At 39.3% G+C, this 14,955-nt stretch overlaps 1 protein-coding gene across 1 annotated transcript in view; it reads left to right on the forward strand.

The window, feature by feature from the left end:
- PRKAR2A (protein kinase cAMP-dependent type II regulatory subunit alpha) overlaps nt 1-14,955 on the forward strand; it is a 68,081-nt gene that overhangs the window by 38,233 nt on the left and 14,893 nt on the right. Inside the window, exons 3-5 of the mRNA XM_080382907.1 lie at nt 4,706-4,758; nt 6,400-6,483; nt 10,102-10,208. Of these exons, the coding sequence (XP_080239033.1) occupies nt 4,706-4,758; nt 6,400-6,483; nt 10,102-10,208 (244 nt within the window). The remainder of the gene's footprint in view (nt 1-4,705; nt 4,759-6,399; nt 6,484-10,101; nt 10,209-14,955) is intronic.

A 14,955-nucleotide genomic window follows, 5' to 3' on the forward strand; every position in this document is an offset into this window, starting at 1 on the left:
TAAAGACTGGTGAATAGGATTTCACTCCAGAGTACAGAAGGTGCTATCCAAAATTGCAGAGTGTGACAGAGCATGTCTTTGCTGCTTCTTCCAGTAACAGAAATATTAACAATGCATCACCTCACATAAAACACGGAATTTTCATTTCTTCCTCTTGAAGGTCTTCAGGTCCCAGCCTCTTGGCTACTATTTTGCAAAAAAAAAAAAACAAAAAAACAAAAAAAAACAAACCCAAAAGTAAGTGATCTCACAAAGGCTTTATTTGCTTTTGGGAGCTAAATGCTGAACTGTTATGCAGATTTGCATAGAGTGCAAGGACTTTGATCTTGACAAAACACACATTTTGCAGAACAATATTATCTTGGGAGCAATTAAAACTTGCATAAACAAAGGTAGTGTTTGTACAGGCAAACTTTTCTTGCTGCTTCTCATTCTCTCCTCACCCCTTGCATCCTACTCACCCATCCACTGCTTATGTCATTGCTGCAGCTATAGAAGCATCTTTGCTTTCAGACACTGTCACCTGCATAACAAAGCAGTGATCGAGTTGTGTCATTTCTGAGCTTTCAGAAGTGTTAACAGATGTGCCTGTTTTTGAAAGCCAAAGGAGGTGTGCCGTATGAGGAGAAAGCTAAACTAGCTGTAGAAGCTGCAGAAGCTAAGAGAGACTAAATGTAGATGTTAGGATAAAAGCCTGAATTTCTTTTTATCTTAAAGCTTCTTAAAATTGAAAAAAACCCACCTGTTTTTTATGTCCAAAGCTATTTGAACTATGTGGGTAGATTTAGAAGGAAGCTTAGTCTGCATGATATATGCTGATATAGCCATAGTATTGGAAATACGTAATTGGGGTGTGTGTCACACTTTGTACATAACTTTCACTGATGCATTCATGCTTAGCGTTTGCTCAAGGGCAGAGCTGTGCTGAGAATCTCACATAAGAAAGGTGTGATTTCAGAAGTCACTTCAAATTATATCAAGATGTTTCTGAGCTTTAGGTTGTACATTAAGAAAAATTTCTTCCCCAGGAGGGTGGTGCAGCAGCGGAACAGGTTGGCCAGAGAGATGTGCAATCTTCACCCAGGGAGGTTTCCAGGTCAGCCCCAGTACTGTAGCATTGCAAATAGCTCCCCTTCAGGGGGGAGGTCAGACTGGGTGACCTTCAGAGAGAGATCTCTTCCCACTGCTGTTTCAATGAGTCTGAGAAGATGCTACCAGCACATTGGTTCAGGATAATCTTGTGAGAATAAGCTTGCCTTGCGGTACCTGTTTTATGGGGACACTGAAATAGTTAACATGTGAATTCAGTCATGTATAAAATAGTGGGGCAAGTACGTTTTCGCTCTTGTCATGGTGAAAGATCAAATGTTTTTTCATTGGGACTGGCTGTACTGTAACCCGTGAATGACTAAGCTTCAGGAGTCCTGAAATTAACTTCCATAGACTTCTGACAGGGATTTGCAGAGTTTAAGGGTAATTATGGGGGTTCTTTTCAGTCCGAAGAATAGAGAAGCAATGCTGTTGGAGTAGAGATAACATGAAACGTTTTGAAGGTAAGACTGACACACAGATCTTCAAGGGTAATACATTCAGCAGTGCAGACTTCCAGGAGTAATTTACCAATTAAAAACAGTGGAAAGAAAAACTGGACATATTGTGACTTAAACCACAGGATGGTGTTCATGTAGTGTTTGTTTGCCTTTTCTTGCATTAGTCATGTTCTAAAATATTTGGAAAACGCTGTTGATTGTTATGCTTTCTGTGGGCTTTCCAGCATATCACAATATCAATTTCAGCTGGAGGTCAGAATTAATAATTTTTGTCTCTCTCCCCTTATTTAACCTAAGCGTTACAGCTCTGTGTGCAAGTAAATAAAGTCCTGTCAGTCACAGCTGTCAGTCAAAGTGTCTGCCCTACTGCTTCTACATGAGAAAAGAAATCCCAGCAGGAGGTTGAAGGATGAACAGTGTAATGGGAAGGCTTTCTACATGACAACATGGGAAGAAATAGTATTTTTGCCACATTTTGGTTGTATTTCCGTGGTGCCCATTCATGGGCACTCCAGAAGTGATTTCCATATGTAAGGGAAGGGCACTACGTCTAGTCTGTATCCTTCCTGGGCTTTATGAAGCTGTTTTCGCCTCTTACTGGGTAAGATGAAATAGGGGAGACTTTCATGTACAAATCCCAACCAAAGCTGTTTGATACTGAGGTTGCAGAGAACTGTGTTGTTGTGATTGCTGCGTGTGTAAAGATAAGGTTTTGCTCATAGTGCCGTGGTAATTAAACTTGTTTTCCCAAGGAAATCATGAAGAGAATTTCCTCAATGCCAAAGCATATTCTTAGCAGCATATACCCTGCAATTGAGGTGGGAACAAAATCTAATTTGCAGCCTGATGTTGAGTATTTAAATGATAGAATGATACATTGAAGGTACAGTGATCTCTGAATTTATAGGAACAAGGCTTCAATGTGCTTATATGTGAGGTACTTTCAGAAACGTACAGAAGTGCATTTATAGTATGTAGTATGGTGCATAATAAAAATTGAACTCTAGTTCCTGATAAGATGTGCTGGCTGTAAAGAATAAAGATATTTTTTATCTCCAGTTTCACCATACTGTTGAAACCAAGGAGCCTTTCTTCTAAGAAAATGTTCCTTATTAGAAAATCCAAAGCTTTCACAATACAATAGACCTTGATCCTTACTGTAAAATGAAAGGAGGAGGATAGCTTTCACACAGAAATGCTAATAATGTTCTCTTTGTTAGTGCCTTAGTATTGCATATTAAGTGGATCTTTGCCTATCAGTTCAAGTTCTGCAGCCTCGTAGGCATCAACCTTCCCATAATATAGTCATCTTTGGACGGTGTGCTGGGCTATGCCCCCTTTTTTTTTTTTTTTTTTTTTTTTCTCCAGCTGGGGAAAAATGCTGTTTATTGTTCATAAAGTATCTGCCCTAAATGTGAGTGAACCACCCTGTTAAACTAAAAGCATGTGTGTATTGTAGGTACACTGTTAATATACCATTTCTATATTGTTAAATGGTGCAAACCAGAAGAGACAGTGTGACACTGCGTTTATTGTATGGGAGTTAACTATTCTTTAAGTGCCTAATGATTACATGATTGGGTTTTTACATTGTGGTTTGATAAATTGGATGCTTGTGTTGTATTCCAGTCTCTTCAACCTCTCCAGGAAAAAAAGGAATTGCAATCTAACTTGCTAAGAAAGACCTGTACCTTTTAGGCAGGGGAAAAAAATGCAAATCTTTGCTAGCAAATTATGCTGGACCTGTGCATTTTTATAGTCCTTTTGAAAGCATGATGACAAAGTCAATAGTCCTGTATGCATTTTCAAATTATTTGCAAGCTGCTGAATGCTAGGCCTTCTAGATTTTTTTTTTTTAAATCTGCTTATTTTTATTTATACTTTCCGAGCCCATTCAGCAGTTAGATGTCATTGCTGTGAGCTTCTGGGCATTCTGCCAAGTGTTCAGTATTGTCAGGGTGCTGGATAAAGTACAAAGAAAAATGCTCGTCTCTGTTTCCTTGTAAAATATTACACAAGTACTGTATAGCCTCAGAAGTAAGACCACCCTTATCAAAGTAAGAGCACAACTAGATGAGAACAGGACTGACTCTCACTTTCTCGGACTGTCTGTACAGCTAGTTAGAATGCAGAGGTCACTTTGACATGAAAGAACTGCAAATGTCCACTAATTAATAAGAAAGCTTGAGCTAGAGCGGTAGGCTTTTGGCAGCCAAAGGTGTTTGTGTTTAGTATTGTAAAATTGGGTAACAGTGTAACTGTTAAGATAAACGAAGATAAGCCTTTTCTGAAGTATTAAATCAGAACAAAAATAGTTTGAAATTTTAGAAGCTCACCATTATCATTGCCTTCAGTTGGTCCTGTAGTTACAAAGACACATTTGGCAGAGCCTTGTTCCTGTACATTACACATGTACATACACATGTATAGTTTCCACAAATGTTATCATCCTGTTTTAAAAAAACACATTGTGTATTTTTTTAAGCTCTTTTTATATTGCAGCTTGATGTTAATTTGATTCACATATAGTAAGATGTAGGAGCACATGGGTGAGGGGATTAAACATAATTTTTTGTGATAGAATATACTGTGGTCAAGCTGATTGTTTGTTTCCGGGGTTAAATTTCTGCGTAAATATGATTTATCTGTATCAAAAAAATCCCATAATACAGATACTCGCAAATCTGACTTGGAGTGTGTACCACATACATCCTTGGACTTTTTTTTTTTTCTTTTCTTCCCTTTTCTTTGTGTGTTTTGCTGTATACGTTGCCATGCAAAGAACAAAGCAATGTACTGCAGTGTTTTTCCCCAGCATTTTAGAGAAGATGTTTGTAAATTAATCTGAATGGAGATAGTTAGGCTTTGATAAGAATTGAAAGGAAATCTGTGTGCATGCTTTGGAGTACCTGCTAGGCAAAATTATTTTCTATTGTAAGTTACAGACTTTTTACATGAGAGTTTGAGAGCAACCATGCTGTGCTTGCTCAGAGGATGGATAGGATTTAAGCCTCTGACAGTATACTGACATAAAACCAAGTTATTTGCGTTTTCCGTAGGAAGATAACATACAAAAGAAAGGAATTTAAACTTGATTTTGTTTGATGTTCTCATGTAATTGCTTATTTTTATTAATTTCCTCTTTATCTTCCAAGTTTGTGCTGAAGCTTTCAATCCAGATGAAGAGGAGGAAGATACAGAACAAAGGGTAAGAATGAGTGCATTGCATCATGCATGGTTCGATTTGCAGTTTGACAGGCAGATGTCTGTGTCACCTTTTCCCAACCATTTGTGCAATTTGTTTTGAGAGGCTCTGTGGTGTGCTGACATTGAGAAAGTGACGTTGCTCTGAAATTTAGGGCCACTTTGTCTCATGCACTTTTTTTAGTCACTGTAGCTTTAATATAATTTTACTTCAAAGGATTCGAGAGCTGTGCTTAAGTCTACCATCTTTAAAATTTTGGATATTTTCCTTTCTTAATTACCTTAAAACTGTTGAGGCAATTCTTAAAGCATGTATACTGTTGGGAAGAATTAGTTAAGCTTTACCGCAGCTGTTTCTTTATGGGTGCTTAAAATTCCTCACATGCTTTTTACTGCCTTTCTTGTCAAAGCAGTTCTGCCTGGTTAGGAGAAATACTTTGCTGAAATATTTTGACTGTGGCCACCAGTTCTGTTGTTTTTGAAAGGTGGGAATTTCTAGGAATTGCAAGCCCAGATACTGTAATTGTATGTATGTCTTTAGAGATGCTTTTATGTGAGTAAATCCGGTAGCCTGGCTGGTGAGGGTCAGTGTTTTCTCTTGACTTCTGGTGATCCTTTTCCAAATTACATCTCAAGGATACTTACACTTCTGCAATGAATATCTAGGTCTAGTTTCATTTGTCTTAAAAAACCACAACGCTTCATAAATAAGATGCTATTAAAAAAAATTCTGTGTGTCTGATCATCCAAATATTTGTAAACCTGAATACATGTATTTCATCAAAAGTCTTAACTTTCCTAACTAATGATTCAATATTCAGTTTTTTCTTAAAACAAGGATCTGAGATCTGCTCAACTTTGGACAATGAAATTTAGAAATTTAGAATTTTAGAAATACCTATTAATGTAACTGTGTTTTGGAATCCTTGTTATTCCAGAAATTCCAGAAATATAGCTCATGCAGTGAATGTGAGGTAATTAATAATTTTTTTCTATGTTTTCCTAATTAGCCTCCAACAAGCACATATATAAACATTTTTATGACACAGTGAGTGTTGGTTCCTTTAACCTGATGAGATGTTTATAAATGGAAAGAAATAACAAAAAATTTTCTCTTAAACAGCAAAGCTTTTATTTAAGTAATTTTGTTGAAAAAAATAAAATACTACTTGGGTAACTTCTGTTACTAGGTGGACTGAGATACATATGTATCAAATCTTATATGCTACTTATATGGCAACAGTAAGTATATTGCGATTGATATAGCCAGAGTTTAGAAAGAAAACTGTTGACTTTTTCCTCTGTTCCAGCTTCTCAAGCCTTGACTGTATTTGTGGCTGGGTTAGAAGGGGAAGGGAAAAGAAAAGGCATCTTCCTTCTTGTCTGTCTTGACTGTTATTTTGCATGTGTTAATTGTCAGCATAATATATTTCATACATACATGTATAAAATATAATATACATATGTCTTTCTTCCATTCTGTCTTGCATTGTATGCATAAATACTGTTTATGCAAACAACAAAAAAGAGCTGTATACTTTGACACTCTTAAATTGTGTTCTGCTTTTTCACTCTGAAGTGTGGGTTCAGTCTATAATCCTATTCCGTTGTTGTCATGACAATTTTGTTTTACTTTGTTTTAAAGGTAGTTCATCCAAAAACTGATGAACAACGATGCAGACTGCAGGAAGCATGTAAAGATATCCTGCTCTTCAAAAACCTAGATCAGGTAATAAAGTTGTAAGGAAACCTTAAATGGAGTTGGCAGTTTGTAGGTACAGGTAATAGCATGATCTAACAGTCCAGACACTTGTTTGCATTGTGACAGTTCATGGATTATTAGTTATATGCAGGCTGGATTGGGATGTGTGTTTGGAGATCAGCACTGAATGAACAATATGAACAAATACCATGATTGTCAGATCCCTCTCCTTGCAAATTCATTTATTTTTTTTCTGTTAGAGAAAAGTTTGGTGTTTGGGGCTTTTTTGTGGTTTTGTGGTGGGGTTTTTTGTAATTCTTTTGCTTATCTTTCAGTATGTGCTGTTGGGTGCCGTTGCACCTGATTTCCTTTTTCCTAGGAAGCAGTTCATAATTTTATGGGCAATTTAAAAAGGAAATTACTTACACAATTGTGATACTGAATGCTATCCACATTTGCATGAATTCAGGTTGCTGCACCTTTTTCTTAAATGCCTATGTGTTAGTAAATTTTATCTAAATGAATAGAAAGTCATGTTTTTAGGTTGTTCTATTCTTACTCATTTTTATTGCTGAAGTTGGTTATTAGTTACTCATTGCCTCAGCATGGAGTTTTAATGATGACTCTCCATTTTTTGCATTTATTAATCTTAATTGGTATGAATTTTTTTAATGAGGATCATAGGATAATTCAGGAACAGACCTTTGGAGATCCTCTAACCCAGCCTCTGAGAGGCCATAGAGTAAATACAGCTCATCTCTGGTCTGGTGTTTCCATGAAAACTGAACTGACACCTCTGCTACAGGTTGGGGAAGAATGAAAGCTGTAACACCAGCAATGGGTCCCTGCAGCTTTGTGGTTTGAATCATTGAGCTATACCTGAGCTATGAAAGGATGGATGTTGATAGCTTCTGGTTTCAGAAGCGCTGCTGTCCTTGAAAACCAGGAAGTTCTCCCAGTTCCTGGTTGCTGTACAAACTCAAGAGTCACAGAACTGCATTCTCAAAATAATCATTGGAGGCTTTTGATTGCAGCAGGATTGAGGAATTGACATTCTGTCAAAAAGTTTCCCTGAAAGCTGTCCTTTCCAAGACTGACCTTTTGGTGTTCTGAGATTCCTGTTGTCGTTAAACCTATTTACTTAAGACATTTTAAAGGTTTCTTTTGCAAGTAATCTGATGATGTATGGTAAAAAATTAAACCTATTTAAGAACATTCAGCAGCTCAAGGGGTATGTGCAAGATGTGATCGCCATTCAGATTGAGTAGGCTGATCTTTTAGCTTCCAGCAAAATCACCCAGAAGCAAAAATTGATAACCAGTTTATATTCAAAGATGACTTCAAAAAACAGATTTGAGCTGAGAAAGTGGGCTTGGAAAAATACTGCTTTATGGGAAAGCTTTTTAAGCAGCTGAGAGGTAATGGAGATTATCTTAATTGCAACTGTTAAAGACTCAGGCTTTAAGATAGCACATGGCTGAAAAAGATGCCTGCAGTCCATACGTTGATTGTAGTATGATAAAGGGCACTTAGGAGAGAGGGAAAAGCTTTCCTAGTAATTGGGTACAAAGGGAGTATGGAACTTGCATCCTTTCACCCTTCCTCCCAATAATTTTTTACCTCTCTCTGAATAATGGGGCTGGTTTGGAAGGCTGGCTGTAGAATACCCACTGAAAGGCAGAATGCATGGCTGCTGTTTTGCTCAGTGTGCAATGTCCTTGAATAATTGTGAGGAACACTTTCAAATTAAGACTCAAAATACGTTCTTTTGCTGCTTAACCTCTAAAAAGCACCATGTAAAACTGTTAAATACAAGCAAACAAACTCTGCAACAAAACTGCATAAAACCCCTTTAGAAGTAAATATGATTGTGTGACTCAAATGTCCTGGCCCAATTAATCCCTTTTCCACTGGCTGCATTTAGGTGAATTGTGCTGAATCTAGGCCCAGTGACTCAACAGCCGTTTTAAATGTCTTTACTTGCATGAGTAGTTGCTGTAATACTTGGAATCAAGCATGAGGGAGCCAGTGTCCAGTGGATCACTTCTAGCAAGGTGAACTAAATTGAACTCAAATCAATTCAGATTGTCACAGGGTTTAACACTGAGATTTTGAGCATCCCCAGCGATAAACTTGGTTTATGTTTCAATATAAAGTGCTAGGGGAGTAATAACTTCTCTGCTGTTAGAAGCTTTGTAAGATATATCATGCATGGGCTCCACAGTGTCTTATGAGTCTATAGAATCCTGGTTACAGGATTTGTAATTTGTAGTATTGAATTTTGTACTGGGTGAGAGCAACAACTGTTATCCTTACCAGCAAGGCTCCTGAGAGTGCTCAGTACCCATGTTTAAAGCAAGACAGTTTTTTACAGTTCAGGAATCTGACGAAGCTTGTCCTTTTATTGACAGTGTTTTATTTACTTCAAATGCTAAGTCTCTGCCTGTTTATCTTCCAAATAAAGCATTTTTGAATTACGGTATTTTTAAAAAGCTCTTTAAAAATCTCCATTTCTTGTTTTCTGACAACTGCTACTTAAATGCATGCTGTGAAATACGTAGTTAAAAGAAATTGCTTTCATGCAATGATTGTTTAGTTTAAATATCAGGAGAGTTTTTAAAGACAAGAAAACAGGATTCTAGTGAAAAGATAGGCAATATTTTCAATATAGTGGTGCCTACAAATGCTGCAATGATTATTCCTAATTTAAGGAGCACAGTAAATATGTCAAGTGTATCTAGCAGCATAAAGACTAGTTTGTGTGTTCATGCGGTATATTTTTAGTAACTCAGCTGTGATCTACACCTTCAGCTTTGAACATCTAGTCATTGAAAATGCAATGGAAGTCTGTTGTTAATGGACTTTGGAACAACTGAGATAGTGAAGCGGGTCAGCACTGAGACAAGGCATTTATATGGCATCATATCTCCAGGCTTTCACAGCTTCCCTGGCTGTGCTGCCTACAAAATAAGGTTTAGTCATGGCTCATCAGAGAAACCTAGCCTGAGTCTGCTGTGCAGTCCAGCATTATCCCACATTCTGTATGTGCTTCCCATCTGTACCTGTTTGATCTTGTCTTGTGCTGGATTTGCAGGTCCTCCAAGACACAAACTATCTTGTTTGTATAGAGTCTTGTCCAGTACGGTCCTGAATCATGACTGGGGCTCTTAAGTGATGACAGTACAGATAAGTTACTAACAAATTGTGGTGCAGTTTCTACATATGTACATATAATGCATGTTGACATAAATCAATATGTATCCGTTGCAGTGATGCTGTGTCAGATTATACCAAGTGAGACCTTGCTGTATGTGTGCGCTTTGGCACTGAAATGATAGGCATAAGTTAAGCCGTTTGGACATAAATTTGAGATGATAGCTCTTCCATAATGGAAGTATCTATGGTTTTCTGCATTATTGAACTTAGATTAATAAGCTGGAAGTGAGGTGCTAGTGGAAATCAACATTTAATATCAGCATTACTTGTATTTGCATACAGTAAAAGTAACACAACGCATGTTACCCTTCACTATCCAGATTGTCACATGAACTTTTATCCACCCTTGTCTAGCAGTAATGCTAAGGTGTATTTTTCTGAGAGGTTTTTTTGTTTGTTTTTTTCCTCCTCCTCCTGTTTGTTTTATAGGAGCAGCTGTCTCAGGTCCTTGATGCCATGTTTGAGAGGAAGGTGAAACCTCAGGAACATGTAATTGACCAAGGTGATGATGGAGACAACTTCTATGTTGTTGAGCGGTAAGCAACTGTGCCTTTGAAATGTAGAGTATGTTTCTTTCCAGTTTCTTAGAAATGGCAGGGAAGTGCTTACTGTAGGACAGTTTCTGAAGTAAACTTACTTTTTGCATTCATTGCCTCTTTCTTTGATCTTTCCATTTTCCTCTTTAGGCCTCCACTGACTTTTGAATCATTTGCCCATGGGCAATCAAGTTTGACAGAGGTGGACATTTCAAACCTGCTGGGTTTTAACGTGTTCTGTGTGACTGTGTGAAAACTCAAATACCACTTTCTCTGAGGAAAGGGCCGCAGCATGAGCTTGCCTATAATTTGTTCAGTTTAGCTTCTGTGCCCATCAGCATATGCATGGCTTAAACCCAGCCATATTATGTGCTGTTTCTAGACCAAGATGTGTTTCTGAAGAAACCATATGGTAAGGAAGGGAAGAAGAATACAGGAAATAAAAATCCATGGTAGTGGCTACCATGGAACAACCTGGACTTTATCCAATTAGCTTTGACCACTTGACTTCAGAGACTTATGGTTTTTTTTCTTCTGTTTGTCATGTGACTTGTATTTGCAGAGTTTAAGGTGCCATTTTGCAATTTCTTACATTAAGCAAATTCACCTAATTTTGTAGATCACATATATGTGCAACAGCCATATAATAGAAATGTGGTGCGCATTTTGAGTATCTTTTGCCCTTTTGGAAGAAATTTTGGCTAACGTCACTTTTAATCACATAATGGTCAGGGTTGGAAGGGACCTCTTGGGATCTAGTCCAACCCCCTGCTAAAGCAGGTTCACTGAGAGCAGTCTGCACAGAGTCACATCCAGGCGGGTTTTGAATGTCTCCAGAGAAAGGAGACTCCACAGTCTCTGGGCAGCCTGTTCCAGTGCTGTGTCACCCTTAAGGTAAAGAAGTTCTTCCTCATATTCAGATGGAACTGCCTGTGTTGCAGTTTGTGCCCGTTGCCTCTTGTTCTGTCACTGGGCACCACTGAAAAGAGCCTGGCCCCGTCCTCTTGGCCCCATTGCCCTTCAGATATTTGTGGACGTTGGTAAGTTCCCCTCTCAGCTTTCTCTTCTCCAGGCTAAACAGGCCCAGCTCTCTCAGCCTTTCCTCATAAGGAGAAGGAGGAAAGCCCTCTCATCATCTTTGTAGCTCTCTGCTGAACCCTCTCCAGCAGTTCCCTGTCTCTCTTGAACTGGGGAGCCCAGAATGGGACACAGCACTCCAGATGCAGCCTCACCAGGGCGGAGCAGAGGGTGAGCATTGCCTCCCTTGACCTGTTTGGCCTCAAGGGTACACTGCTGGCCCGTGGGCAACTTGCCGTCCGCCAGAACTCCCAGGTCCTTCTCTGCAGAGCTGCCTTCCAGCAGGTCAGCCCCCAGCCTGTGCTGATGCATGGGGATGTTCCTCCCCAGGTGCAGGACCTTACACTTGCCCTTACTGAATTTCATGAGGTTCCTCCCCACCCAGCTCTCCAGCCTGTCCAGGTCTCACTGAATGGCAGCGCAGCCTCCGGTGTATCAGCTACTCCTCCCAGTTTTGTATGATCAGCAAACTTGCCGAGGGCGCGCTCTGTCCCTTCTTCCAGGTCATTGATGAATAAGTTGAATAGGACTGGACCCAGTACTGACCTCTGGGGAACACTGCGAGCTACAGGCCTCCAGCCAGACTCTGCGCACCCCTCTGAGCTCTGCCATTCAGCCAGTTCTCAGTCCATGTCACTGTCCTCTCATCTAGTCCACACTTCCTGAGCTTACCTATGAGGATGTTACAGGAGACAGTGTCAAAAGCCTTGCTGAGGTTAAGGGGGACAACATCCACTGCTCTCCCCTCATCTGCCCAGCTAGTCAGTCCGTCATAGAAGGTTTCCATCACTGTATTTGCAGAAGAATTAAGGACAGAGATCTATTTCTTCCCGTAAAACTCTAATATTAAACAGAATATTACTGACCTAATTGTAAGTGTCTGTTGGAACACGATCTTAGGAAAGTACTTCTTTGATGCACTGTTATCTTCCTTATCACTGAAATGACGGCACCATTAGTACTGTATTAAATGCTTTCAAAGCAGTTTTTCAAGGCAGTGTGTTGCCTTTTGAATTGTCATCTGTGCTGTTTAAGGAATTTGAAAAACAATTTATAGGTTAAAAATTGTTCGTTTTAAATGATCCTTGTTCATTTTAAGTACATTCACCTTTCTGATTAGTGGAATTACAGAACATAAGGCGACCTTGAATATAGTCTGACCATATGCCCATTGTTCTGTCCTCTGCCACACCATACCATTAGCCTAAACCAGTGCTCCATTTCTGCACTTAGTTACCTCCCTCAGCTTCTGTGCCTCAGGCCAATCCCAAGTCTTTTGCCAGATAGGACTAGTTCTTTCTTTGCCATGTTCACTGGGGAGATCAGGCTGTCCCAGGTAAGAGTAAGGTGCTGCAGATTAAAACTCACGGGAGCCAGAGCCACCAGCTCTGAAAAGCTGAGATGTGTACAGAGCAGCAGTTCCTAATCTTGAGGAAACTTAAAAGCAGTTTGGGAGCATCTCAAAAATGTTAGATGCCATCAGCCTATTTTAGTTTATTTTTGAGTAAGTTTCTTAACCTGTTGGCTACTAAAAAGCTCTTCCTACTACAAGTTTTAAAACAAAGAAGTGAAATGGAACCTTGTCTTTGATATTCAGGTCAATGTTTTTATGGTCTCTGTTCTACAGATTTAATGCTATTTCACAATGTTTTTTTTCTATCAAGAAGTAGTTGAGTTAGGAGGTTTCATGTTTTTAAGTTTTTGTTTTATTTTACTCTTAAGGTATAATACAGTAACATAAATATGTTGCCAAAAGTATGTGTCAGAAAGGCTATACAGTGAGGTAAATAAAACTTGATTTTTGTCTAGCAATACAGCGTACCAGCCTTTGCTGTAAACACTTGGGTGCACCTCTTACGTTGGCTATTCAGTTACTATAAAGAAATAAACAGTTACAGATTTTCTGGCCTCCTCACTCCCTTTCCAGTCCTCCTCCTGCAACCCACCCAATTTTTGATGCAAAAGAATAGCAGGAAAGCTACACTATTTCCATTTGCCTGCAAGTGCAAATTCAGAGGACTGGCTCTTTCAAGGTCTCAGTAGGAATGTCTTGTTACTCTTGAGTCATTAACGCCTAAATATCCCTGGATGAGTTTCTTTCTGTCTGAATGAACAGTGACTTTGTGTTGCAGATCTAACTCTTCAGCTTCTTGTCTGCGTGGAAAAACAGGCTTTCTAGCACAGACCCCTTCACACACGCTCTCCTCAGCCTTCTGTTCTTAATATTCCCTTGCCAGATCGCTTTTGTCTGAGTGTCTTTTGCCACGCACAGAGGGGCAGCAGGCAGGACAGATGCAACCTGAGGGTGCAGCAGCTATTTAGTGTTTACTACATAGAAGGGAGAGCTAGGATGAATGTGTTGTGTGGCTAAATATTAGTATGCTTATCACTGCTGAGGAGGCACCTAGCGCTGGCCTCGGTTGCCTCTTGGAACAGACCAATCCACAATCTTGCTGAGTTGCCCTCTTCTCCTTTTCTGCTTTTTTTTTTCCTTGGGGTTTTATATTTTTTCCTGTCAGTGTTTTTCTTCTGAGTCCTTGAGCTCCTAACGATTACCATCTCAACAATTACACTTTGGTATGTTTTTTTATTCCTCTTACCTTGCAGGGCTTTAGCTCATGAACTGTCTCACAGCTCAGCAACAGTTTGCTCAATAAAGCTGGGCCAAGGTCATCCAGTGATGCCTCACCAGTTTAGTCCTTGGGCCACAGACAGCTGAATGCTTGCTGAAGGTTACATGGCTATAGTTATTTGGAAATAAATGGTTCTAGTAAGTGACTTTCAGGCTGTGAGGGATGGGAAGAAGTTGTTGCATTTGCTTAAGGTGCTCACAGAGGGCTCTTCCAGATCAAAAAGCCTCTGAAAACAGTGGCTCTGGTGCCGTTGAGAAACATTAAATAAATGTTGGACATTACAATAATTAGCGAAACTTCCCATCAATGCTAATCCTTATTTAGTTTACTGTTAGTACGCTGTAGGTTTCTTTTCCCTGTCTCCTAAGTGTGAGTAAGTGGTTGAGTGTAAAAGGTGTCTGGTAAGGATGTTACAAAATCTTCATGCGCATGGCTTCCTCTTTTAGCATTCTGGGTGACGGAGACTAAATTTCTTGGATCTTCTGACGTGTCTGAAGCCCATCTACTGTTGATCCAGTAGCCAAATTTTTTTCTGGGTCTGAAAGGCTTTAATACAGTAGACCCACAATTCATTGTGTAAAGCTTCCTCACTTTGATGTATTTTAATTGCTTGTTTGTTTGCACATAATGTCCACTTTGTGGAACATCCTCCAAATGAAAGTGGCATAAAGCTGTCCTGTAGTACGCAGGTTTTTTAGATGCAGCAGTGTTCAAAGATATCTTAACAAACCCAGAGCTGTCCATCAGCAATCCTGGAAGACCCTCTGCTGTTAATACTAGGCAGGTCTCACCAGTGAGTCTGTTTCCATACTTGTTTACCATGAGAAGTTGCACCTACTACCATTTCTGTTGATTCTTATGGTTTTGTATTTTTTTTCCTTATATGCCTAATGATGTTCTGGGAGATAATACCATTCCTTCTGACAAAGATCTAAACTTCTGGGAAAAATTATATGCATGTTCAGCTGTTTAAAGCCAGGAAGGTGTTCCCTGCTTGCTTTCTTCAGGGCATGATATGTTTTGTAAAGTCTCTTAGG

The sequence above is a fragment of the Falco punctatus genome, assembly GCF_963210335.1.
Source record: "Falco punctatus genome assembly, chromosome: 4".
In the NCBI taxonomy this organism is placed as follows: Eukaryota; Metazoa; Chordata; class Aves; order Falconiformes; family Falconidae; genus Falco; species Falco punctatus.